The sequence below is a fragment of the Heterocephalus glaber genome, unplaced genomic scaffold (assembly GCF_053883595.1).
Source record: "Heterocephalus glaber isolate CG9 unplaced genomic scaffold, H.glaber_assembly_v1.0 deba00001606, whole genome shotgun sequence".
In the NCBI taxonomy this organism is placed as follows: Eukaryota; Metazoa; Chordata; class Mammalia; order Rodentia; family Bathyergidae; genus Heterocephalus; species Heterocephalus glaber.
In genome coordinates, this window is record NW_028258377.1 from 41,249,062 (window position 1) to 41,273,769 (window position 24,708).

Sequence of the window (24,708 nt, forward strand, 5' to 3'; positions counted from 1 at the left end):
AGAAGATCTGATGAGGCCGCCGTTCTATTTTTTTCCCTCTCTACAGACCCCTGACCCTACACTTCGACTCTTCAGCTTATTGTTATTCTCAGTACAGCAGAACGGGGATCATAGTGTACACACCAAGAACGAGAGAATTTTCGTACATTACATGTAGGCATCATAATAAGGAAATGCCAAAAACATTTCAGGAAGATGCCTTGGAGAGCGCTGTGGTGAAATCTTCCAAAATTCTGATGAAGTTTCTGTCTTTTTTGTGAGCCAAGTGTTGGATGTGTATTAGGCTATCCTTCAACTGTACATATGCGTATGGAATCTTCATCGTATATACTAAAATAATTACAAATAAAGACATCGAATCAGGTTAGTTTTGTCACAACGTTGTGCCTGCACAGCGCGCCCGCAGCTACCTGCAGACCCCTAAGGCAGCCCCGCCAGGGATGAGCTCGGCCCATCGCCCCGCCCGCGCCCCCGCCCGCGCCCCCGCCCGCGCCCGCGCCCGCGCCCGCGCCCGCGCCCCCGCCCGCGCCCGCGCCCGCGCCCGCGCCCGCTCGCTTCCGGTTTCCGCGAGGAGAGGCCGTCCACTTCCCGGAAGTGGCCTCGCGCGGCGCCCTGTGGGAAGCGCAGTGGGCGCGGCCCGAGGCATGCCGGGAGCCGTAGTTCTACGCCTCGCGGAGCGCGGGGCCGCTGGCGGGCTTTCTGGGGGCTCCTGGGGAACGTGGACCTGGCTGAGAAGCTCACCCCCAGCTCTTGAGGGCCGCGGTGGGGGCCGGCGCCTCTCCGTGTGAGTGGACGGCGCGGGGTCTCGCGGGGCGCGCGCGGGCGGGCGGACAGGCCGAGCTCGGGGCGCGGGGCTCTGCTCGCGGCCGGCATCTGAGGGCCCGGGGCGGGGGACCCCCAGCCGGAGACGGCCCCGGGGACCGTCGGGGTCCGCTCCGCTCCGCTCCGCTCCGGCCTTTTGGGCTTCTTAGCGAGACGAACCCTAAACAGTGTTAACGCCTGCAAAGCACGTCCGTGTGTCGGGCGTCAGTCCAGCGTGCTACTTAAATTAACACATTGCTTTTCATTATGCTTATTGGTACATTTTAGGTATACAGTATGGTGGCATTCATCGTTGGGAATTTGCACCTTTACGTGCTATATCTTGGTTCTTATTTTTACGCCTTCCCCTGCCCTCCCTTCAGCCCCTCCACCCCTCCCTATTTACAAAGGCTTTGTTTACATTTCTCATATTTTTTCCTTTCCCTTCTTTCCGTTCCCCTACTCCTCCCACTTTCTCTTCCCTTTTAGACCTTTTCTTCCTGTTTCACGTGATCTATTATACATTTTAATCCTTATTTACACTTTCAGTTTCTCACACCAGAGAAACTATAAGGTAATTTACACAAGTGTGTCCTATTTATTTCACTTAAGAATATCGCCTCAAGGGCCGGGATTTAGCTCAGTGGTGCCACCTGCCTCTCAAGGTCAAGGTTCTGAGTTTGATCCCCGTACCAAAAGAAAAAAAGCAGACAGACACCAGATGGGCCAGCAGCAGTCTCCCCTTCCCTTCTCCTTTGCCCTTTTTCTTCCTATTTCACATTATCTATTATACATTTTAGTCCTTATTTACACTTTCAGTTTCTCACACCAGAGAAACTCTTCGGTATTTACACGTGTGTCCTATTTATTTCACTTAAGAGGATGGCCTCATGCATACATTTAGCTATAAATGTCTCTAATTTCTCATTCTTTGGCTGAGTAGTACTCCATTTTATAAAAAACCACATCTTCTTTATCCAGTTTCCAGTTGATGGGCATTTGGGCTGTTTCCAAGTTTTAGCTATTACAAACTGTGCCGCTATAAATTTTTTGGTTTTTGAAATTTTAATTTTTATTAGTATGTGTTTGCAGTACATAATGGTTACATTCATCAGGAGTTGGTATATGTCATAACACATAATGCCTGAGGGTAAGCCCTATACTGATCCCATTTTACAGATCGAGAAATTGAGTCACAGAGTGGACAGAGAATTTGCCAAAATTTGACTGCAGCCTTGGGCTGAAAAGAAGATTCTCTTCTTGCCTGTGCTACTTACCCTTTTGTGTGTCTCTGGGCAGGTCGCCAATCATTATTTCCCAGTCTCCCTCACACTGTAAAATGTGGGAGCAGTAGCCATCCCCTGTGGAAATGGCCCAGCCCCCACACCTCAGGGTGCTAAAATCTTCAGATTCTCATCATCTGTGCATCCTGTGATATACTTTAGGTCATCTCTAGGCTACTTATATCTAATTCAATGTAAATACTATGTGTAGTTGTTATGCTGTATTGTGTGAAGAATAGTGCAAGAAACTAAAATCTGTACATGTTCAATACAGGTAGGTTTTTTTTTTTTTTAGATCCAAGGTTAGATCCATGGATACAGAATCCACAGATACAGAGGGACAACTGTATTCACTTTCTAGAGTTACTGTGAAGATTTAAAATAACGCATAAAAAGCACTCAAGATGCCTGGTGTGGAGGCTGCATATCGAGTTACTATGATTACTTCCACAACAGCTCTTCTCTGATTGGCTGAGGTTCCATTGCATAGCATGTTCAGTATGTTGTGCTCTCCTTCCAGAATGGGTGAGAGGAGCCCATTGCACTTAGTGACGTTTGCCTGGCTGCTCCAGGCACTCTCAGCTTACTGACAGAGCAGGTGGGATTCTACCACTCCTAACTGATTTGCCTGTGTGGGGACAGAAGGGCTGTGTGGGGCTGAGAATGCAGTAACATGTGGCACTTGCAGGGTCAGTGTTCAAGAGGGGCAGTGAGCTTGGGCTGGGTTCAGTGTTTTGATCATGTTACCTTGGGCACGTGTGGTACTGCCAGACGCAGGGTGTGAGAGAAGCTGAGAAAGTTTATGCAATGTGTTCCCCTCACTGTTCTCAAGGAGGACCCGGCATTCCATAAATGGCCACTGAGGACAAGCACTGGGTCTCTCACCAGCCAGAGAGAGGAGGGAAGTGTGGGCAGGTATCATTATTATTATCACGGGAAGGACAAGGGAGAAGCAGGGATCCAGGCTTAGGATCAGCTAGCTCTGTTTGAAAGTGCCAGCCCTAGGAAATCCAAGTTCCCTGTGACTGTTAGAATGTATGGTTTAAACCTATCAAGGACCCTGAATGTCTGTGGTGGGGTCACAGTTTCTTAGAGGCAGCCACAGGCCCTTAGGTGGATATTAATTTACAGATATTCGAAGTCTGGTTGATACAGGGAAGGGACAGAGACTAGCAAATTGGCTTGGTCACTGTCCATCCCACGTGGTTTGCCTCCTGTGTGCAGGGTGCCTTTGCTGAGACCAGGTGGATGTTACAGGCAGCTGGACTCTCTCCAAGCATCCCTGACGACAGAGTTCCTCATGACACTTTTTCCTTTGCAGACCTGCTTTGTCAGCATGGTGTTCTCCTTTGACGAGGAAACTGAGAAGGAAGGGATGGCTATGGATGTGCTGCCTGCTCAGGTTACGGTAAGTAAAGTTTAGCTTTTTTATGAATTGCCATCTGGGTTCAGAGATGTGAACACATTTACATATTTTGTTCAGGTATTTTTCTACCCAGTGAAAACCATGGAGAATCCAGAACCTTGAAAGTTTTTCTGAGAAAACTGGGCTTATCAAGGGGTTGCTAAGGAATCTGCCTCTTTGTCTCCAGGTCAATCTTTTTTCTTTTCTTTGATTCTGGGACTTGAACTTAGGGATTTTCGAATGCTGAGCAAGTGCTTTACCACTGAATCACAACCCCAGTTCTTTTTTTTTTTTTTGTCCCAAGGATTGAACTCTGGTCCTTGTGCTTGCGCAGCAGGCAGCGAAACCACTGAGCTAAGTCCCCATCCCCCCCGCCCCAGCTCTTTTTAAAAGATTTTTTTGAGATAGCATCTTGCTAAGTTTCCTAGGCTAACCTTCAACTTACGATCCCTCTGCCTTAACCTCAGAGTAGCTAGGATTATAGACGCATGCCACTGTGCCTGGCTCTGAGTCACTCTTCATTCACCCCAGTGCATTTCATGTTCAGAATCTGGATCAGTTCCCTTTTTTTTGGTACCAGGGATTGAACTCGGGACCTTGCGCTTGCAAGGCAGGCAGCGGAACCGCTGAGCCCGGCCCCTGTGATCAGAATCAGAATATACACTTCCTGTCAGTGAAAAGTACAGGCGCGTAGACCAGTCTGTCTTCACGGAGGAGTTAGTCATAGTTGGGGCAAAGACAAGGAAGGACAGAAGGCTTCTTCCACAAAAATTTATTGAGCAGGATGTACAGGATTCTGGCAGTACACTGGGGATACAGAGGAAGGATGTTATTGCTCTCTTCAAGTAGTTTGTGGTCCTGATTTTAGGAAGCATGATTAGATGTGTAAAGTGACTCAAGGAAAATATTGTAGAAGGATTTGCAATTGATATTGAAGGACAAGACTGATACTGGTAGTTAGAGAAGACCAAGCGTGTCCCAGAATGGGCCCAGCCTGGCTTGGGCTGAGAGGCTTGGACTAGGGAGGCAGGGCTGGGTCTTCCTCTGCCTGGTAGTGCTGTGATGCAGTACCGGCCAGTGTCCTCTTTGTTGGCCTGAGGGCTGTCTTATCATGTGGCATTCCCACCCTTCCCCTGGCATCAGCTCCCTTCCTCATTGCCCCATTCTGTGGATGGTGGATTCCACCACACCCCAGAGCCTCTTTTTTGTGGTTGCTTTTCCAAAAGAGAGTGGTACAAAACACGGACTCTGGAGCTAGACTTCAAGGGCTCAAATGCAAGCCAGGGATGTGACCTTGGGCAAGTTATTTCCCTATCTCTGGAGATGCTTGGATGTCTGGTTTTTGACTTATGGCCAAACAAGATAAGGGCAGCATATGTGTTTAAAATCAAACTGGCTACCCCAGGAAACCTTTTTACTGATGGTTTGCAACTGGCCTACATTGTTTGACAACCCTGCTTAATTGCACAAAAGGCTCCTGCTGACAGTTCCTCCTTTGAGCTCCCTCACCACCAAGCAGACCCAGAGAGGCAGGCCTGCAGTCCCCCTGAGAGAGGCAGGACAGGAGTCTGTGTGTGCAGTTAAGGGAAGCTGTGTCTCCCAGCCTCTCCAGGCTTCCCCGCACTCTCTGGCTGCACCGCAACTCTTGGCCTTTAAGTAAAAGCCTCACATGAGTATATTCCCCGAAGTCTGGTGAGTCCGATCAGCTCTTTGAACTTGGAAAGTCTTTTTAGCAACTATAGCATGAAAAGAGGTAGTGGTGTCCTATATACTTGCAAGGTTCTTACCTTCTGTATGAAAAGATATATTTATTTTAAATAGACTAGGTATAACCAAGAGTTGATATAATTCTCAGAGCAACCCCTAAATATGCAAAGAGTTCTAACTAAAAAGTCGATATATAAACGAATGTGGAATCTAAACGAATTCAAGGGCAGAAGGTAAAGCTCAGTGTTAGATCACATGTTTAAATGTGTGAGGCCCTGGGTGTGATGCCTAGCACTGCAAAATAAATAAATAATAAAACAATTCAAAAGAAAGGACCACACACACACACAAAGCGGACAAAAGTAAGCCCAGCGGCAAGATTTAAAGAAATGAATAAAAGCCTTGCATTGGCACATGCCTGAAATCTCAGCTACTTGGGAGGCTGAGGCAGGAGGATTGCAAGTTTGAGGCCAGCCTGGGCAACTTAGTGAGACCCTGGCTCAAAACAAAAAATTACAAAGGGCTAGGGATCTAGATCAGTGGTAGAGCACTATTAGATTCAGTCTATCACAGGAAGCAAAAAAGAAAGAGGGAGGGAGGGAGGGAATAAATGAAAGATCGTTTTTCTACTTTTCTCCACAAATATCAAAGAATAGTCTGGGCAATATCTTGTATTCTTCCCGATATTTTATTGTGTGTACTGTGGTGTGTGTGTGTGTACAGAATTTTTGAACAAATAGAGCTTGTCTTGTAGCTTACTTTTTTCATACGAATCAATAACATTAAAATCAAATTCCAATATCAGATATACAAATTTACCACATTCTATCTCTCTCTCTCTCTGTCTATCTATCTATATATTTATTTTTGTACCGGGGATCGAACTTAGGTCCTTGTGCTTTTGGGATAGGCGGTATAACCACTGAGCTAAATCCCTGGCTACCTCACTCTATTTAAAGGCTGCCCAGCATTTCATGGAATTAAGGCTTCTCTAGTCACTTCTTGATAGACATGTAGGTTGTCTTAATTTCTCACCATTGTATTAGTTTCCTTTTGCTGCTGTAACAATTTATCACAAGTTCAATAGCTTGAAACAACATAGATTTCTCTCTCTTATAGTTGTGTAAGATAGAGGCCTGAAATTACTTTGACTGGCTTAAGCTTCAGTTGTCAGCAAGGCTAGGTGTTTCTGGAGACTGAGGGGGGAAATTGTTTTCTTGTCCTTTGCACAGTCCAGGAGCTGCCTCATTTTCTTGGGCCCGTGGCCCTTTCCTCCGTCTTTGGAGCATGTCCGTCAGCCCCTGCTTGTCATCATTTCGCCTTCTCCTCACATGCCAGATTCCTCCTGGTTCTGCTTACAAGGGCCTTTGTGATCATGTTGGATCCACCTTGATGATAATCCACAATACTCTCCTCATCTCCAAATCCTTGTTGTAACAAATATCCAACATCCCTTTTGTCACGCACGTAACCTTTGCAGGTTCAGCATTCAGCCGACCACAACCATTAAATAATAAATAATGTTGCAGTAAATATCCTTGCACAGGTATCTACCTAGTTGTGTGAGTATTTCTCGTGGTAGAATCCCAGAAGTGCAAGGTCAAAGTGGTGTGCCTTTTACATTTTCACAGATTCTCAGCAAAATACCCACCAAAAGCATTGTGCCATTCTATTCTTTTAGCTCTTCTGTTTCATAAAAGACTTGCCATCTGCCCAGCTTGTGCCTCCTTCTGTTTTGAGTTTTAACTGGCCTTCTCTTGTCAGAATTTTCTTAGCAGTTCCCTCTTGCTTTTGAATAGTCTTCCAGGTTTTGTGGTTCTTTGATTTTCATAGTCAATGGACCCCCATCTGACAGTATAACTTAGAGGTCAGTCTACCTGAATTCAAATCCTAGCTCACTGCTTTCTAAAGGCATTACCTTGGGAAGGTTATTTGACTTTCTTAGGTCTATTTTTTCTTCTGCAAAACTATTTAATTGTAGTATTGTTGTAGGAAATCCAAACGGGAAAGACAAACCCACTCAAAAGCGATGGAGAAAAGTTTTATTTCACCAGCTGGCCCAGTAGAACTAGGTACTTTGTAAAGACCTGGGCCCTGAAATAAAGAAATAGCTGAGTTTTATACAGTAGTTTCAGTTGGGGTGGGTGATAACATTACTGTTTTGAGGTTGGGGCTTTCTTTAGAAACAGGACATGCACATAGCATAACACAATAGGATACATATTGTGAACATTGAGGCTAACCAGATACATTTTCCAGGCTAACAAAGAGGACATATCAAGATATACATTGTGAAACAAAAAAGATACACAATGTGAAGGTTGAGGCTAATAGGATACGTTTTCAAGGCTAACAGAGAGGATATAACAGAATACATATTGTGAATACTAAAGCTAACAGGATATACACATATATTTAGTAGTGGCTTACATTGTGATTCTATAAAGTATCAGTCATTGGGAGGGGTTGTGGATGTGCCTGTTTCTGGGTAAATAGGAACAAAATAAGGGCCTGTGAGAATTTTTAAGGCTTGAAGGCCTAAAATTTTAAGATTTCTCATTTCCCCTCTTTGATGCCCTTGTGGTTATGGGGTGTTAGCCTGAGTAAGTTTTTGCTAGAAGTCAGGGCTCGGACCCGATTTTGAAGGAAGTCAGCTAGTAGTCTAGGCAAACAGGGACCAAAGAGCTGTAAGAGTAGTAGGCAGCTAAGGAGCCCAAGTAAGGGAAGGAGCCACGTGGTCCAGTTGAACCCAAAAAGGTTCCAAAGACCTCCTTGTGAGTTGTCCCTTAGCTGTTGGGCTCTTTTAAATCTTTAGCTTCTGACATAAGTATTCCAGATTGATTAACAAAATAACAGCATTCTTCATTTAAAATCACAGAAGTAGGCTGGGGATTTAGCTCAGTGGTCTTGCCGCCTGCTGCGCAAGCGCAAGGACCCGCGTTTGATCCCCGGTACCAAAAAAAAATAATAAACACAGAAGTTCCTCTTTTCTTTGCAGTGAGGAGGTCCAGGGGCCATCTATTCTAGAGAGTGACCCCAGATAACAAATTAATTTGTTGTTGTAATGTGGCTGTAATCTGATCCATGTCTGATGATAATTCTTGGGATAGTTTGCAGTATAATCCCACAGAGGATCTGATTCCTATTCCTGCTCCCACCCTGGCAGCAGTGCCAGCCCCTAACAGTACAGATGATAAGACTGTTTTCCTTTTCCTGGAGTTGGGGGCTAAGGCTTGAGCTAACTCGGGGTCAGTACAGATTGAGATCTTGGGGTGAGAAATACTTTTAGGCAGATGCCCATCCAGCTGGGCTCTAGGCACTAACAGGAGGCATCTCCAGACAAAAAGAAGGCTCCAGGTGGGTTGCACTGGGTCGTGTTACTAGGCAGAGTTAAGTTTTTAGAGCACAGTATCGGGGATAGATTTCCTGGTAGAGTCAGATTGGCAGGGGCTTTTGCGCTGAGGACACAGGTCAGATTGGTGTCTATAGAGCCTAAATAAGTTCCCCGGGTAATGGGTCCAAGGAGTGTATCTGTACTGTTGGTAAGGTTTTGACTTGGTGGAGTCCATCCTGCTGGAATGGGGATTCCCCATGTAGGTTTGAAGGTAAAGGTCAAAGAGGTATTAACCAACTGCTCGAGATGAGAGTGAGGACCCTTTGGTTTGGTCAGCTGGTGGAAGCCAGCTAGATCTATACAGGGGTTTTGGGGGGTTTTTTTTGCTTGATTGGTTGTTATTTTATCTACCTTTTCTTGGGCCTTTCTGACTAATTCATTGTAGACTTGATCTGGCTCCTGTACTGTAAAGCCATCTCTAATGGTTTGGAAGCAGATTGTTTGTCCTGTCTTGTCAGCACAGACTGATCCTCGACCTATGACTCGGCCAAAGAAGTAACGCTTTCCATTGGGGGTGCAAGGTCAGATTGACTCAAACATGAAGATACCATACTCCCATAGACAGTAAACCCTGGGTACCATCTAGATCCCCATCCGCCTATTCTAGATCCTTGGCAGGCTTCTGGGCAGGGGTTATTTTGGGTGTAGCCCCTATTGGGTAGGAGGGAGTATAGAATGAGCAGAGCTAAGCTGCTGAGAGTAGTCATGGTGGTAGGATGAGTTATAAAAGGCACTAAATAGAGGTTAAACACCCAATGTAAATTATAAAACAGGCCAGGAGGGTCCTCTGGGTGGGTGTCTAGTCACTAGGTGTGGTTGTGGCAAGACCAATGGCAAAGATTAAGGTTAGAAGACCTAGGAGGCCCAGAAACCAGGGATGCAATACATAAGAGTCTTTTTTTTTTTTTTTTTAATCCTGTGTACAGTGTCCTCAGGCTTCAGCATAGACTGGTCAGCTTCCTGGGTGACCAGCACAGGGCAGCTGACTGGCAGCTGGTCAGGAATTTTGAATTCAGGGCTGTTTGGAGGAGGCCTTTCACAGCGGAGTCATGTTCTGAGAGGGTTTTGTGGGTCAGGGTAGGCAACCTAGGCTGGAGCGTTGGGCAGGTAGGCCTTCTGCCACAGGTGTGGTGGATCCAGGGGCGATACCTGACAGCAGGTATCTATGTGACACTGATAGCACTGGGGGTGGCAACCACAACATAATAAGGTCCTAGCTAGATTGGTTTAAGGGGGGTCTTTTTCCAATCTTTAACCCACACTAGATCTCCCAACTGAAAGGGATATGCGGGATTTTCTGTAGGAATGGGGGTTCTTTCTAAAGGCACAGTTTTATTGATTTGTGAGAAAATTTTTCCCAACACTTGTAGTTCTAAAGCCACAGAATTATCCCCTAGTTGCCTCACGTCTCCCTGGAAGTGGTTAACTATAGAGGAGGCCTCCCATACGTTATTTCATAAGGTGAGTAACCTGAGGGTCCAACAGTGCATCGGACTCTGAGCAGGGCCAGCGGTACCATGTCTGGCCAGTTTGCACCTGTTTCTTGGCAGTACTTAGCTAAGACAGTCTTGAGGGCTCCATTCATGCAGTCTTTTCCTGAACTTGTGCCCTGTAGTCTGTGTGAAGATTCCATTTAATCTTTAGCATGGCAGCTAAGTTCTGGACAGCTTCAGCCACACACGCAGGCCATTGTCACTCCTGATTGACAAGGGACGACCATAACAGAATGACTTCATGGAGGAGTTGAATGACTTCTCGGGCTTTTTCTTTTTGGTTGGTTTGGCTTCAACCCACCCAGAATAAGTGCGGGCTATGACTAATAGGTATTTGTGTGTAAAGCAGGGCTGCATTTCGGTAAAGTCTGTCTGTGAAGCTTCAATCAGGGATGTCCCTGGATTCCTGGGGTGGCAGCACTTCTGGAGAGGGTTGCCGTGGGCACAGGTCTTGCGTCTCTGACAGACTGGCACAGATCGAGGGGAGCCTTGCAATATAGTAGCATCTCTTTAAGGGATCTGCTTGCTTTGTATTTAACTAAGTGGGCCTTTTTATGGGTTTCTGCAACAAATGGGTGAGCCAGAATGAAGACTGGCATCTGGCAGTGCATAGAGGACTGACCCCATCCTGAGGGCCCCGTTCCTGAGCCCATAAATGCTCTTCTGGCGAGTAAAAGCCAGGACTGTCCTTTGCATCGGGGGTGTTTCTGCAGCAGTGGGAGGCAGCCCCGAGATGCAACCTTGTAGTCTCTAACGGAGGCCTTTCTTTAGTAAAAAGCCATTTGTCTGTAGGTCTGGTTTCTGGGTAGCCAATGTGACCGTCTAAAAACCTGCAGGGTGCGAGGACATTGGGTCTGTCTGGCAGCCTCTCTGGCTGTTTGATCGGCCAGTCGGTTTCCCTTTGTAATAAGATCTGTCCCTTTTGGTGTCCTCGACAGTGCACAATGGCTACCTTTTTGGGTTCCCAAATTGCCTCTAGGAGTTGGAGTGTCTCCTTTTTATTTTTAATTTCTTTGCCCCCAACTGTTAAAAGTCCTCTCGTTGTAAATTGCCCCATGGACGAGGCATACGTTGAGTCAGTATAAATGTCGACAGTCTTTCCTCAAGCCCATGGGAGGGCTGGGATGAGGGCCCCGAGCTCTGCTCCCTGTGCCAACGCCTCTAGGAAGGGGCTGCCTCGACCTGGTTGGTGGCAGTGACTGCACACCCTGCCAGTCGCTCCCCATCCAGCATGAAGCTGTGGCCCTCAGTGAACAGGGTGGCATCTGGTGGAGGCCTTGGCTCCGCAGTGAGGTCAGGTCGGCTGGAGAACAGCTGTCTGCAACTTCTTCATGTCATGGTCTGGCCGGGCCTCCTCAGCAGGCAGAGAGGTGGCCGGGTTCAAGACCCTCACAGTCTCTAAGGTGACTCGGATTTTCACAGAGTCACCCTTGATACTGGGCCATTCTGGAATTTGAAAGCCATTTGTGTCCTTGATTGTTCGTCAGTCCTAACTGAGTGGGGGACTTTGCCTCTAAGGCTCTGTCCCAAGGTCAGTTTGTCTGCCTCTTTCATGAGAGTAACAGCTGCTGCCAGGGCACGGCAGCAGGGGGCCATCTGGCCACCACGGTGTCTAATTGTTTGGACAGGTAGCCACTGGCCTCTGCCAGGGCCCTACAGTTTGAGTTAGGACTCCTAGGGCTACATGGTCTTTTTCATGAACAAAGAGATTAAATTCTCAGCTTACATCCGGTAACCCTAAAGCAGGGATACTGATGAGTTTGATCTCTTGGAAAGCAGATTCCTGCTGATCATCCCTCTGTGAATAAAGGCTGGCTCTCTGGTCTGGTGAGGGCAGTGGGTGAAGGCAGCATAGAGGGGCTTGGCCTTCTCAGCAAATCCCAGAATCCAGATCCTGCAAAACCTGGCTGCCCCCAGGAATTCGTGGTTTTCTTTTGCTGGCTGGCCTGGGAAGGGAGCAGATAACTTGTTTTCTCTCGGGTCCTAGAGCTTGGTGTCCTTCAGTGATGATAAATCCCAAGTATTGAACAGAAGGCCGACATATCTGGGCCTTTTTCCAGGATACTTTGTAGGCAGTCTCTAGAAGCAACACGAGGAGGGCTGCTGTTCCCTGCCAACAGTCCTCTTTGGCTTTACTAGCCAGCAAGAGATCATCCACATACTGTGGCAGGGCACAGTTCAGTTTTTCTCCTGGGAAAGCAGCTAGATCGGCAGCTAGAGCCTCTCTGAACAAAGTGGAGGAGTTTTTAAACCTGGTGGGAGTCTTGTCCAGGTGAGTTGTGTCTTTTGTCCAGTGTTAGAATCTTTCCATTTGAAGGAGAACAGTGGTTGGCTCTGAGGGGCCAATCATAGCCAGAAAAAGGCATCTTTGCGGTCTAGGCAAGCGAAGCCGGTGCCCCTGCCTCTGCTGAGAGCAGGCTCAGTGAGGAATATGGGTCAGGCACGACTGGGTGGATGGCCACCACAGTGCCACTGACAGCTCGGGGGTCTTGTACCAGCCACTGACTCCCGTCAGGCTCTCTGACAGGCAGCAGGGGAGTGTTCCAAGGGAATTGACAGTAAGGATTTTGGCCTTTCGGAGGCGGTCAGTATGGTGCTGGATGCCAAGACGTGCCTCGCGAGGCGTGGCATACTGTTTGAGTCTGACAGGAGTAGCTCCTGGCTTGAGGTCTAGTGTAATTGGGGCCCGATTTTTGGCTAGTCCAGGCGGGGACTTTTCAGCCCAGACTTCTGGAAAGGCCTGGAGGAGATCAGGAGGGTTTGCTTCTGTATGATCAGTGCTGTGTAGTCTCCATTCTTCTCCGGGACCACAACTGGTAAGAGGAAGCTGTCCTGATCACGGAGGGTCGGATGGGCTGGCCCTTCAGACATGAACGTGATTTGACTCCGGGTTTGGTTAACAGGTCTCCTCCCAGCAGAGGAACAGGACAGTCCGGCAGATGGAGGAGTCCGTGAACTATGTCACGTCCTCCCAGGCGGCAGGCTCGAGGCTGGCAGAGACTCGGTGGCCCCTATGATGGCAGCAGTTCTGTCGGTGAGGGTGCCACTGGAGTGGTCACAAAAGAACCGGCAGCTCCTGCGCCGGTCAGGAAAGTCACTGGTGAGCCCCCAACTGTCACGTTGACTGTGGGCTCCCGGGGGCTGAGACTGAGGCTGCCCCGTCTGCTAATCTGAGTCCCTTGCAGCAAGTCCGATCGGGTCTGGCACTGGAGGCTCCAGTGCGACCATCGGTCTTTTGTTTGAGCGTGGCCCCTCCACTCAGGGTGTTCATTTTCCCGTGTCCAGTTTCTCTGCAGCAGGCACATTCATCTGGACATAGGCGTGGTTGCTGGTTCCCCCTGCACGGTGGTCCTGGCTTTCTGGTCGGATCTGGTTGCCACACAGCTGTGAAGAGCGAGACCTTTTGTTTCATCTTTTTCTCTGCTTCTCGGGCTTCCCAGTCTCTGTGGGCAAAAACTCATTGCCGCTTCAAGTAATTCTGTGCTATTCTTGCCAGCAAACCCGTCCAGTTTTTGGAGGTTGCGTTGAATGTCAGGAGCAGACTGGGCCACAAATGCAGAGTTTACCATGCGCTGGTTTCAGGGTCTTCTGGATCAAACGGGATGTAGAAACGAACGCTTCAGATCTCTCAAGTCGCTGGGCGATTCATCAGGCTTTTGCTGCACAGAAACAGGTTTGCACATGTTGCAGGCTTTGGCAGCTACACAAACACCGTGGAGAGGGCCGAGGTACTGGGTGAGGGCTTCTTCTCCCTGGGTAGTATGGAAGTTCCAGTTTGGTGTGGCCTCGGGAGCCGTGCGTTTGGCCTACGCTGCTGCATCTTGGCTGGCAGGGGCCATGTCTCGAAGGTGTCGCCTGGCCTCGACGATGATTCTGTCCTCGGTGATGAACAGGGTATAGAGCAGCTGACAGCAGTCGTCCCAGGTAGGCATGTGGGTCTGGGATGCAGACTCCACAAGGTCGGTGATCGCTTGGGGCTGTTCAGGACACGATGGAGTGTGTTGCTTCCGGTTGAGGTCAGCTGTGGTAAGAGGTTGGTAATAAAGGGTGACCGGTCTGGGTTGTTCAGAGCCATCTTCCAGGGTGGTGGGTGGAAGTCAGACCTCATGGATTGGTAGATGGGCAGCAGGGGGCTGAGCAGATCTGAGATGTCTGGCCAGGGGTGTCTCTGGAGAAGTGATCTCATTGCTATACAGGACGGTGGGGGAGTGGGGGCCTCGGCTGGAAGCAGTAGGTTCAGGAGAGAGTTGGCAGGACCCGGAGCTGTTGTCAGCGTAGGGGAGACTTTGGAGTGGGTGGAGGCGAGGCTGCTGGCCTGACAGGTGGCAACTTGGAGATGGGGATCCGAGAGGGTCTGGGGCGGCAGTGAATTAGAGGGCGGTGGGCTCTGGCAGAACAGGAGCAGGTAATGGAGGTGCAGATGGTGCTCGGGGACCGAAGGCGGTGGCAGATAGTCCTCCTCAGATGGGCCCTGATGAATCGGCTGTTTTAGGGCTTTAGAAGGGTGGCTGCAGTTCTCGGCCACAAAAACTTGACTCTGTCCCTTCCTACTAGCACAGAATTGAACCCTCTTGGGGAGGACCTGATTTTGGGTGGAAGGAAGACATAGTCTCTTTAAAAGATCAAAGGCTGGGCCAGGGATTTAGCTCTGTGGTGCCGCCTCGAAAGCACAAGGTCCTGAGATCGATCCCAGTACCCAAAAAAAAAAAAGAAGGCTGGAATTTTAATTCCCTGTTGGTAGGGACCTTGCCAATTTTTCCCTATCCCCACAATGTATGGCATGTATCTTTGCTCCCAGTGAATATTCACTAAATACTTAATTATTAACAGGTACTTCGAAAAAGTTACTTAAGTAGCTGATGTGAAATAATCTTGAGACATTCTCAGAACTGCCTGCTGAGCACCCTGGTGCCCCTTCTTACCGAGTTTCCACTTTGGGGGTGCTCTTGGTTGAGCAGGAATGGCTTTGCTGTTTCAGAGGTCAGTGACCTTCAGGGATGTGGCAGTGCTCTTCAGCCAGGACGAGTGGCTGCAGCTGGACCCGGGTCAGAGAAGCCTGTACCGGGAGGTCATGCTGGAGAACTACAGCAACCTGGTCTCTGCGGGTAAGGAGCTGCCTGGAGGAAGAACTTGCTAGAAGAACGCCTGAGAGTGCCCTCTCTGGGTTTAGAGCCTGGAGGTTTCTGCCCTGTTGTGTATCTGGAAAAGCCAAATCTCTGCAAAGTTAAAAGTGCACATTTTTGTTGCTGTGTTCTTCGTGTTAACCTTTTCTTCTTCTGCCCTTCCTCACACCCCACCCCCAGTTAATTGTCCTCCATGAAGCAGACCAATGTTTTGATCTCAGGTTAGATTCTGAAATCACAAAGGACATTCAGATGTTGAAAAATGTAGTGGAGCCACCCTGACTTAGAGGTGTTCATTGCCGGGGCCTGTGCTATTCCTGAGCTAATCCCTGCCCCTCCATCTCCCCCCGAAACCCCCGTGCCCCTCCCTCCGAGTGTCTGTGCTGCCCACCCCACCTCCCTAGGCCGCCCCCTCTGCCTTGGAGGTTCAGCCAAGTGGAGTATGAGTTCTGTGTGGGGCTGCTCTCCGTGCTGTTTATTTAGACCCGGTTTCCTTCTTCGTGAGCAGGGATTCCGGTTGCAGCACCTAAGGTGATTTGCCAGTTGCAGCGAGGAGAAGACCCCTGCACAGAAGAAAGAGAAATGCCTCCAGACGTCTGTCCAGGTGAATGAATGCAACACCAGGAGTGGGCACGGGGAGCCTGTGATGCGCAGGGCAGGAGCAGGCAGGAGCTGCTGAGATGCTCGGGGCTGGTTGTATTTTAAGCTGCATGGTTTACTGAAACACTTACAAAGACCAAATGACAATGACCTGGTACCCTACTTTCAATTATGGATTGAGTAAAGAAAGGTTTAACCAATGTGCCTTAGACTCAGCTCAAGATAAACCTTTCCGTCTAGGGTTAGAGCTCTGCTCGGGACTTGGACATATTCTAGAACTTCAAGATAAACTGAATCCGTGTATCTTACAGATTTTCATTGTTCTCAGAAGAGTTCTACAAAGGAGGGGGGTGTCACTCAGTGGTAGAGCACTTACCTAGGATGTGTGAAGCTCTTGGTTCAGTTTCCATCGTTCAAAAAAATTTTCTACAGAGACAGTCTAGTCTTCTGGTTGTAGATTATTAAAGGGTATGAGTATGTCTGTGTTTCTCCTCCTGACCTAATGGAATGGGGAGAAGTGATGGCAGGATAGTATGAAAACATTCTTCCTCCAAGGGATGGATTGTTGCAGATGCCTGATTTTTTCAGTTTTTGGTACAGGGGATCGAACTCAGGACCTTGTGCTTGGGAGGCAGGCACAGTGTCACTGAGCTAAACCCCTGGGCCTCCTTGATTTTTTTCAAAATAAATTTTATTCTATCCCCCCACCACGTACAGAAGCTTTGTTTCCATTTTCACTTTTTTTCTTCCTTCCTTTCTCCCTCCCCCTCCCTTGTTCCCCTTCCCATTTGAACCCTTTCTTCCCATTTCCCAGCATCCATTATACATTTCAGTTGTTATTTCCACTTTCAGTTTCTCACACTAGAGAAACAATGTGGTATTTAAACATGTGTGTCCGATTCATTTCACTTAAGAGTATGGTCTCCAGGTCCATCCATTTAGGTATAAATGTCTGAAGCTCGTCTTTCTTTATGGCAGAGTTAGTACTTCATTGTATAAAAAAAACCACATCTTCTTTATCCACTTGTCTGTTGATGGGCACTTGGGCTGTTTCCAGGATTTAGCTATTACACACTGTGCCGCTATAAACATGAGTGTGCATATATTGCTGTGGTATGATGCTGTTAATTCTTTTGGGAAGATCCCCAGCAGGGGAATAGCTGGGTCAAACGGGAACTGTAGTCCTAGTTCTTTGAGGTATCTCCACACTGATTTCCACAGTGGTTGCACCAGTCTGCACTCCCACCAGCAGTGGAGCAGGGTTCCTCTTTCCCCACAGCCCCTCCAGCATTTGTTATTGGTTGATTTCTGTTTGTTTACCTTTTTTTTGGTACCAGGGATTGAACTCAGGACCTTGAGCTTTCGAGGCAGGCAAGGTGCCACTGAGCTAAATTCCCGGCCCTTTTATTGGTTGATTTCTTGATAGGAGCCATTCTTCCTGGAGTAAGGTGGAATCTCAGTGTTGTTTTAAATTTGTATTTCACAAATGACCAGTGATGTTGAACACTTTTGCATATATTTATTTGCTGTTTCTAATTCTTCATCTGAGAAGTATCTTTTTATTTCAGATGCCCATTTTTGTATTGGGTCTTTAAATTTGATTTTTTTGAGTTCATATATTTGAACTCATTGATTTCAATATTGAAATATATTTTTTGAGTGTATATGTTCTAGATAATAGTCCTTTATTGGAATAGCTGGGAAAAATACTTTTCCACTCTGTGGGTTTTCATTCTGTTTGTGGTTTCTTTTGCTGTGTAAAAGCTTTTTCTTTTTCTTTTTGGTACTGGGGATTGAACTTGGGACCTTGTGCTTGCAAGGCAGGCAGCAGAACCATTGAGCTAAATCCCTGGCCCTCAAAAGCTTTTTAATAAGATATTTCCTGTGCGGTCTGAGTTTTGTTCATGAAGCCTTTGCCTACTCCTCTGTCCTCAAGCGTTCTACCTGTTCTCTCTTCCAGCAGATTTAGTGTTTCTGTTTTAATATTTAGATCTTTGATCCATTTTGATTTTAGGTTAGTGTGTGGTGAAAGATACGGGTCTAGTTTTAGTCTTTGGCATGTGGAAAGCCAGTTTTTCCAGCTTCTTCCAGTGAAGGTGTCTGGGTCCTCTGTCAAAGATAAGGTGGCTGAATATGTCTGGAGTTGTTTCTGCATCCTCTAGTCTGTTCCACTGATCCTCAGGTCTGTTCTTTCGCCAGTACTATGCTGTTTTTATCACCATAGGTGCGCCTGATATTTTTTATCTTCTTTATAATTGGAATCTTGAACTTAGATCAGATATTATCTCCTTAGTCATGCCTCAGGACTGTTGTAAATTTAAAAACCTGAATGTCCTCCTTTTAACAGACTGTTCCCCCTTTCACAGACTGTGATATGAAGTTATAATCACATATGAAATCACAAAATATAAGAAAAACAATCCAAATATTTAAAAATTATTACATATGGAGTTTCAGAGGGAAGATGGGAAAAATATAATCAGAGTTGAAATAGGAAGAAAGACAAGTTACCTACTATATTGCCTAGTGTACACAGAGTAAGAAATAATGATAAAGAACCTCATACTATTCAACTTGAGCTTATCACGTGACGTTGTCCTGTGTCCTCATACCTTCTGAATGGCTTGTCCTGAGTCTAACTTTTTTTTTTTGGTACCAGGGATCAAACTCAGGTCCTTGCACTTGCGCAGCAGGCGCTCGAAACCACTGAGCTAAATCCCCAGGCTCTGAGTCTAACTTTACTCAGGAGGTACAGCCTCTTCACTGCCCAACATATTCTGCCACAACACTCCTTCACTTACTTCCTTCTCTTTCCAATATCCCATCTTGTTTTTCTCCAGATTCAAGTCCCACTTTTGAGATCAGATGCTATCAAACCTCTTTTATATACATTGTTGCCAATTTTATTGTCTCACTGATGAATTTGTCTCTTCTAGGAGGCATTAATTCTTCTGGTTCATTTCAGATTTCAAGACTTGGCCTGACATAGAAGCAGTGACTGTCAGACAGGACATTTTTGTTAAAGAAACATCTCATGGAATAATAAGGACCTCTACATATGGTCCTTGGGACATTGACTTTGAAGAATCTGTGAATTCTGAGGGCAAGATAGTACAGGAGCAACAACAGAAACCCCTTAGGCAAATGGCAGCCTCATCCAAGAAAACTATCAGTGAGAATGGAAACCCTACAAGTCTGCAACTGGGGAAGAACTCATTTATAAACACAATTCTTGTTTCACAACAGAGTGTTCCCATAGAGATGGTACCCAATATGTATTTTACCTTTGGGAAAGATTTTACACAGAATTTTGATCTAATGAGATGCTTCCAGATTTACCCAAGAGGAAAACCTTATGTCTGTCATGAGTGTGGGAAGAGCTTCAGCCAGAGTCTTCATCTTCTGGAGCACCAGAGAATCCATACTGGTGAAAAACCCTACAAGTGTAATGAGTGTGGGAAGACCTTCAGCCACCGGTCATCCCTTCTCGCACATCAGAGAATCCACACTGGGGAGAAGCCATACAAGTGTAATGAGTGTCCAAAAGCATTCAGCAGCAGTTCTACCCTCATCAAGCACCTGAGAGTGCACACGGGAGAGAAGCCCTACCGCTGCAGGGAGTGTGGGAAAGCCTTTAGCCAGTGCTCCACGCTCACTGTGCACCAGAGGATTCACACTGGAGAGAAGTTCTATAAATGTGTTGAATGTGAGAAGGCCTTCAACTGTAGAGCAAAGCTTCATAGGCATCAAAGAATCCACACAGGCGAGAAACCGTATAAATGTAGTGAGTGTGGGAAAGGTTACAGTCAGTTTCCATCCCTTGTGGAACACCAGAGACTCCACACTGGAGAACAGCTGTGCCAGTGTTTAGAATGTGGGAGAACCTTCACGCGCATCTCCACCTTTATTGAACATCAGCGAATCCATGCTGGACAGAAACCTCACCAGTGTAATGAATGCGGGAAGACCTTCAACCAGTATTCGTCCTTTAATGAGCATCGGAAAATCCATACTGGGGAAAAGCTTTACACGTGTCAAGAATGTGGCAAAGCCTTTGGCTGCAAATCCAACCTTTATAGGCATCAGAGAATCCACACTGGAGAGAAACCCTATCAGTGTAACCAGTGTGGAAAGGCCTTCAGCCAGTATTCATTCCTAACTGAGCATGAGAGAATCCATACTGGAGAGAAACTCTATAAGTGTATGGAGTGTGGCAAAGCCTACAGTTACAGATCAAACCTTTGTAGACACAAAAAAGTCCACAGTAAAGAGAGACTCTACAAATGGAAGGGATACGGGGACCTTTCATCTGTGGCTGCTCCTCTACTCAGTATCAGGAATTTCTGAGAGGAGATAAGCCTGTGACCTTTACTTTATCTCTCATAACCCAAGGCTTCTCATTAGGCAGTGATCAGGACAATAACAAATACAGCACAAATTCCTAAAAGAGTCAGTCCTTTTTACTTCTACAGGAAAAAAGCTAGTTAATATTAAGACAAGGGCAGTTTATCAGTGAAAATACGAACACTAGTCAGATTTTATAAGCACTGTTAAATCTTAAGGGTTCTAAAAACAGTTTTAAAATTAATAGAAAAATTTTGAAAGGCCTCACTTTGTAGAAAAGCATAAATAATATGTATTTTACCTCAGACTAATCTCTAAGTGCAAGTTTCAATATGTGAATTTTCTTTTACAAGTAGTCGTTGAATTATTAATGTGAATAAATGTGGGGCCTCATTTTCTAAATTGGCAGGCTGACTTAGGAAGCTCTCCTTTTCATAGATAGAGGAGTTCTTTAAATTTAACCCTTCACGTGGAAATATAAAGCTCTTTGATAAGCTGCCCCTTAAGCAAGATAAATGTGTATACATGTACAGTCATGTGTCAGTGGTAGGGATGTGTGTTAAGGCGTCATTAGGTGCTCTGACTATTGTACAAACATGCGTGCACTTGGATGGTCCAGGTCATCGCTGCATGTGGCCTCTTGATGCCCCCAAGAGATGTGTGTGGCAAACACAAGATGTGGGGCTGCCAGTGAAACGCAGCATAGTGTTTTGTAGTAAGCTTTTTTTTAGTATGTAGAAGGCATATGCTCTGCAGTAATCATAAAACCATAGCCTAGTAAATGCATATACCAGTAACATAGTTGTTTATCACCATTCTCAAGTATGGTGCGCTGTGCTTTTACCTGACTGTCAGCATGGTAGGTCTGACTACGAGCATTACCACACGAGTGGTGCCCTGTGCTGAGACATCGTGACAGCTGTGTCACGATGGCTGTGATGTCACTAGATAATGGGGATTTTTCAGTTCCATTACTGACCAAAACATTGTTACATGGGACATGACTGCACACATACGTGCGTGTTTGTGTCTCTGTGTATGCATATATGTGCACAGAGCTGTGCAAAATTTTTACAACTCCTTGATTTAAAAATGTTATAGTAATTTATAATTTTTAAAATTTTGCCCAAGGGGAGCCACTTCCTTTCCTAAATTCTTAATTTGATGAAGTTCTGTATAGCTGAATAGTGTCTTACAGTATTAGAGAAGGTAAAGTGAAACAGGTGGAAAGACTGTCATCCAAAGACTTTTGTCGTCTGTTGCAAAAGGTAAATATTTGACAGAATGGGATACGTATACACCTGGTAGCTCATTAAAGCCTAGAGAGTTTTTAGTTGAATTATAGCCTTTCATTTTATTAGTGAAGTTGAGTTTGGTGGCACAATTAAGTCTTCACCTCTGTAACTGTGAAAGTTACAGGTTTATTTCCATCCTCAAGTCCCAAGAGTACTATTTGTTTTGTAACCTGGTTAGATACAATTGGAGTAGTTTAACCAGTTGTCTTTTCACCTTTGAGGGTTCCTGGCATTGTAATCTTAATTTACAGTCATACTCCTTTTTCTTATGAGTCTCTTGACTGTACCTGTGTTTATAACAACCAAACACTTAAACCCAGCTAAGGCCAGATGGTGTAGTTGCTTTGAGGTGTTTCCCATTTATAGGGCTGCCGTTTTTTTGGTACTGGGGATTGAACTCAGGACCTCGCGCTTGCCAGGCAGGCACTGTGCCACTGAGCTACGTCCCTGGCCAGGGCTACCTTTTTAAATTATCTATCTTTTAGGAATTGTTATATGTGGCTCTTTTATTGTTAAGCCTTCTATTTATCACTTTAACATTTATCTCCCCACACATGTTTATTTCCTTCAATTCTGTATTTGACTTTCATGGTATCATTTAGAATACTGATCTAATACAATTAGCTAGACCCTTCTGGCTGAGAAAAGTTGTAGAATTAAATTCAAACATTCAGCATAAAATGATTTGTTTTAGCTCATCAGAATACAGTGGTACCTCGGTTCATGAACTTAATTTGCTTTATGATTTTTGGCAAGATAGCTGCCTTTGTGTTTGCCACCTGAAGTGAAGTTTATGAACAGAAGCAAAATTTTGTCAAACACTTTTGATTGAGAACCAAATTGTTTGTAAACAGAAGTATTTGTGAACCGAGGCATTACTATATCATTTTATATATTTAAGTACATTTAGAAGGAAAAATGAAGCTCTTTTTCTTCCCTTTTGTGTGTTTGGGGGGGGGGTATTGGGGATCAAACCCAGGGCTTTTGCACTGAACTGAATCTCCAGCCCTTTTTATTTTGATAGAGGGTCTCACAACATCCCTGAGCTGTCCAGGCTGGGCTTGGACTTGCGATCCTCCCATCTCAGCCTCAGAGGGCTGGATTTACAGGGATGTGCCACCATGCCCGGCAGAAAATGAGGCGCTTATGTCTCCATAAGCCTTTTTCTTTTTTCTTTTTTTTTGGTACTGGGGATCGAACTCGGGTCCTTGCACTTGCGCAGCAGATGGCAAAACCACTGAGCTAAATCCCCGGCTAAAATGAGGCTTTTAAATAGATCTCAATACTTAGCATTATACTCAATGGCAGTGAGCCTGCTTAGGACCCAAATTTTGCTTTCTAAATGCCATTCCCCACTAAAAAGGAACCTTGGCTCTTTGAAGAAATGATTGATTCCTTGTTTGGAGTAGGGGAAGCATTTTTTCCATGCTTGGGAAAAAAAAGCAAGATAGAATGTGAGCATTAATGGGTTAATGTCAGAAGGACAGGAGCACATGACTGCGTATATACACACGTGTGTATATGTTCCCATTGGACAAATTTGGACAATTTAAAGAAAAATTAATCACCATAATTGGTTGTAATACACCTAGAAGGGAAAAAAAAAGCTCATAGTGATGAAAACAGACAACAAAGCTCTGTATAAGGTAATTTGAAGAATGCTATCTTTCAAATACAGATGATTTTGAAAAATCATTTCACAACCTTAATTAAATCTAGAAGAAAACGATGGTAAAACTTGTAAGGTAAAAAAAATTAACGTTGTTTACATGATGTTAAAAGATCAGAGATAGTGATGGCAAAAGATTTGTTTTTATAATGAGATCCATTTAATTGTTTCACTACTTATATGAAAGCATGTAGCTTCCCATGAGATGCAAAATGAAGCATACACAAGCATATATATTGCCCACATGTTTCATGAATATCTAATTAAATCTATGTAAAATTATCTTCCTGTTTATAAGGAATAGAGGAATAAGTTGAGTTACATAGCAAGAAAGTAGAATTAAGTAGACAGTTTAAGACAGTGTATAAGACAACTGACCTAGGCTTTTCAGAAAGCCAATATATTAAATAAGAGGACTCTTCTAGATAAGACACTTGAGATAACCAAATACCAGGAGTGATCTTTCACTAGCTTCTGATTCAGAAAAAAACAAACAGCTATCAGAAATATTTGGGAAAATATTAAGATAGGGTATTAGATAATATGGTGTGTTTAATTTTCTTAGAAATGGTATTAGAGATATAGGATAATGTCCTTATTAATAGATGCATGCAGAAGTTTTTAAGTATGAAAGGTCATATCTGCTAAGAATTTTCAAATATGTAAAATACTACTCTAGTTGTTGGACCTTTGTGGTAGATATAGAAATATTCATTCGTCATCCTTTAAACTTGTCTGTATGTTTAAACTTTTAATAAAAATTGAGGCAAAAAGTGACTGCATTAAGTGATGAATATGAAGGTTTCGGTCAGAATTCTCTCTCTACTCAAGAGGGCTCCAGTTTGAGAGCTCCTCCAGGTACTGGCTCCACTTTAAATCAGATGAGTACACTCCACCTTCTCCCGTCCACTGAAAATAGCTACTGCTTGGGAAAGTTGTCTGGGCGCCTGAGAATTCCTGACTGCGAGCAGACTTGATACTGCCTGGCACTTCTGAGGATCCCTGTGAGGAGGACAGAGGTGGTTGACCAAGCACCTCTGCCTTTGAGAGGGGAGCCGTATCCCTGGTCAGAGGAACTGTGGGTTGAAAAATGAAAGAATCCCTATTACTTTACCTCTTTCACTGTCTTCCTGCTGCTTGGACCTGCAGGTGGGTGCATCTATAAAATGTGTACCAAAGAAAAACATAAAGCCTGCTGTTCCTGATCAGAGGGTCAGCAAGATGAAGACTTGGGAGCTGAGAGTATCGGTGTCAAAGAGAAAAGGCCAAGAAAGCGACCTCATGAACTTCTCCATGCAGTCCTGGGCTCACCCCAGGTTTGTACACAGGTGTGACCCTGTCTCAGTGAATGGTGGCCAGTGACAGAACTACTCAGAAGAGGTGCACTGGAGCTCTGACTAAACTAGCCAGGTAAGTTGCCTGCTGAGGAGAAAAAGCTCAACATTTTCCAGAAGAATTAGATACTAATAGTCTCATAATATGCTGAATGTTCAGGATGCACTGCAGAATTAGATAAAATACATAAACCGTGAAAATTTCAAATGTTGGTTTGGGCAAAGACAACACAGACTCCAAGATGATACCTCCTGGAATT

The 24,708-nt window shown here is 45.5% G+C and overlaps 1 protein-coding gene across 1 annotated transcript; it reads left to right on the forward strand.

Annotated features, from left to right (window-relative positions):
• Positions 1 to 625: 625 nt before the first annotated feature.
• Positions 626 to 23,888, forward strand: Znf354c (zinc finger protein 354C). The gene is made up of 5 exons (XM_087194627.1): positions 626 to 784; positions 3,406 to 3,492; positions 15,062 to 15,188; positions 15,715 to 15,810; positions 18,772 to 23,888. The coding sequence occupies exons 2-5, from the start codon at positions 3,421 to 3,423 to the stop codon at positions 20,151 to 20,153; spliced, it is 1,677 nt and encodes a 558-aa protein (XP_087050753.1). The 5' UTR covers positions 626 to 784; positions 3,406 to 3,420; the 3' UTR covers positions 20,154 to 23,888.
• Positions 23,889 to 24,708: the final 820 nt, after the last annotated feature.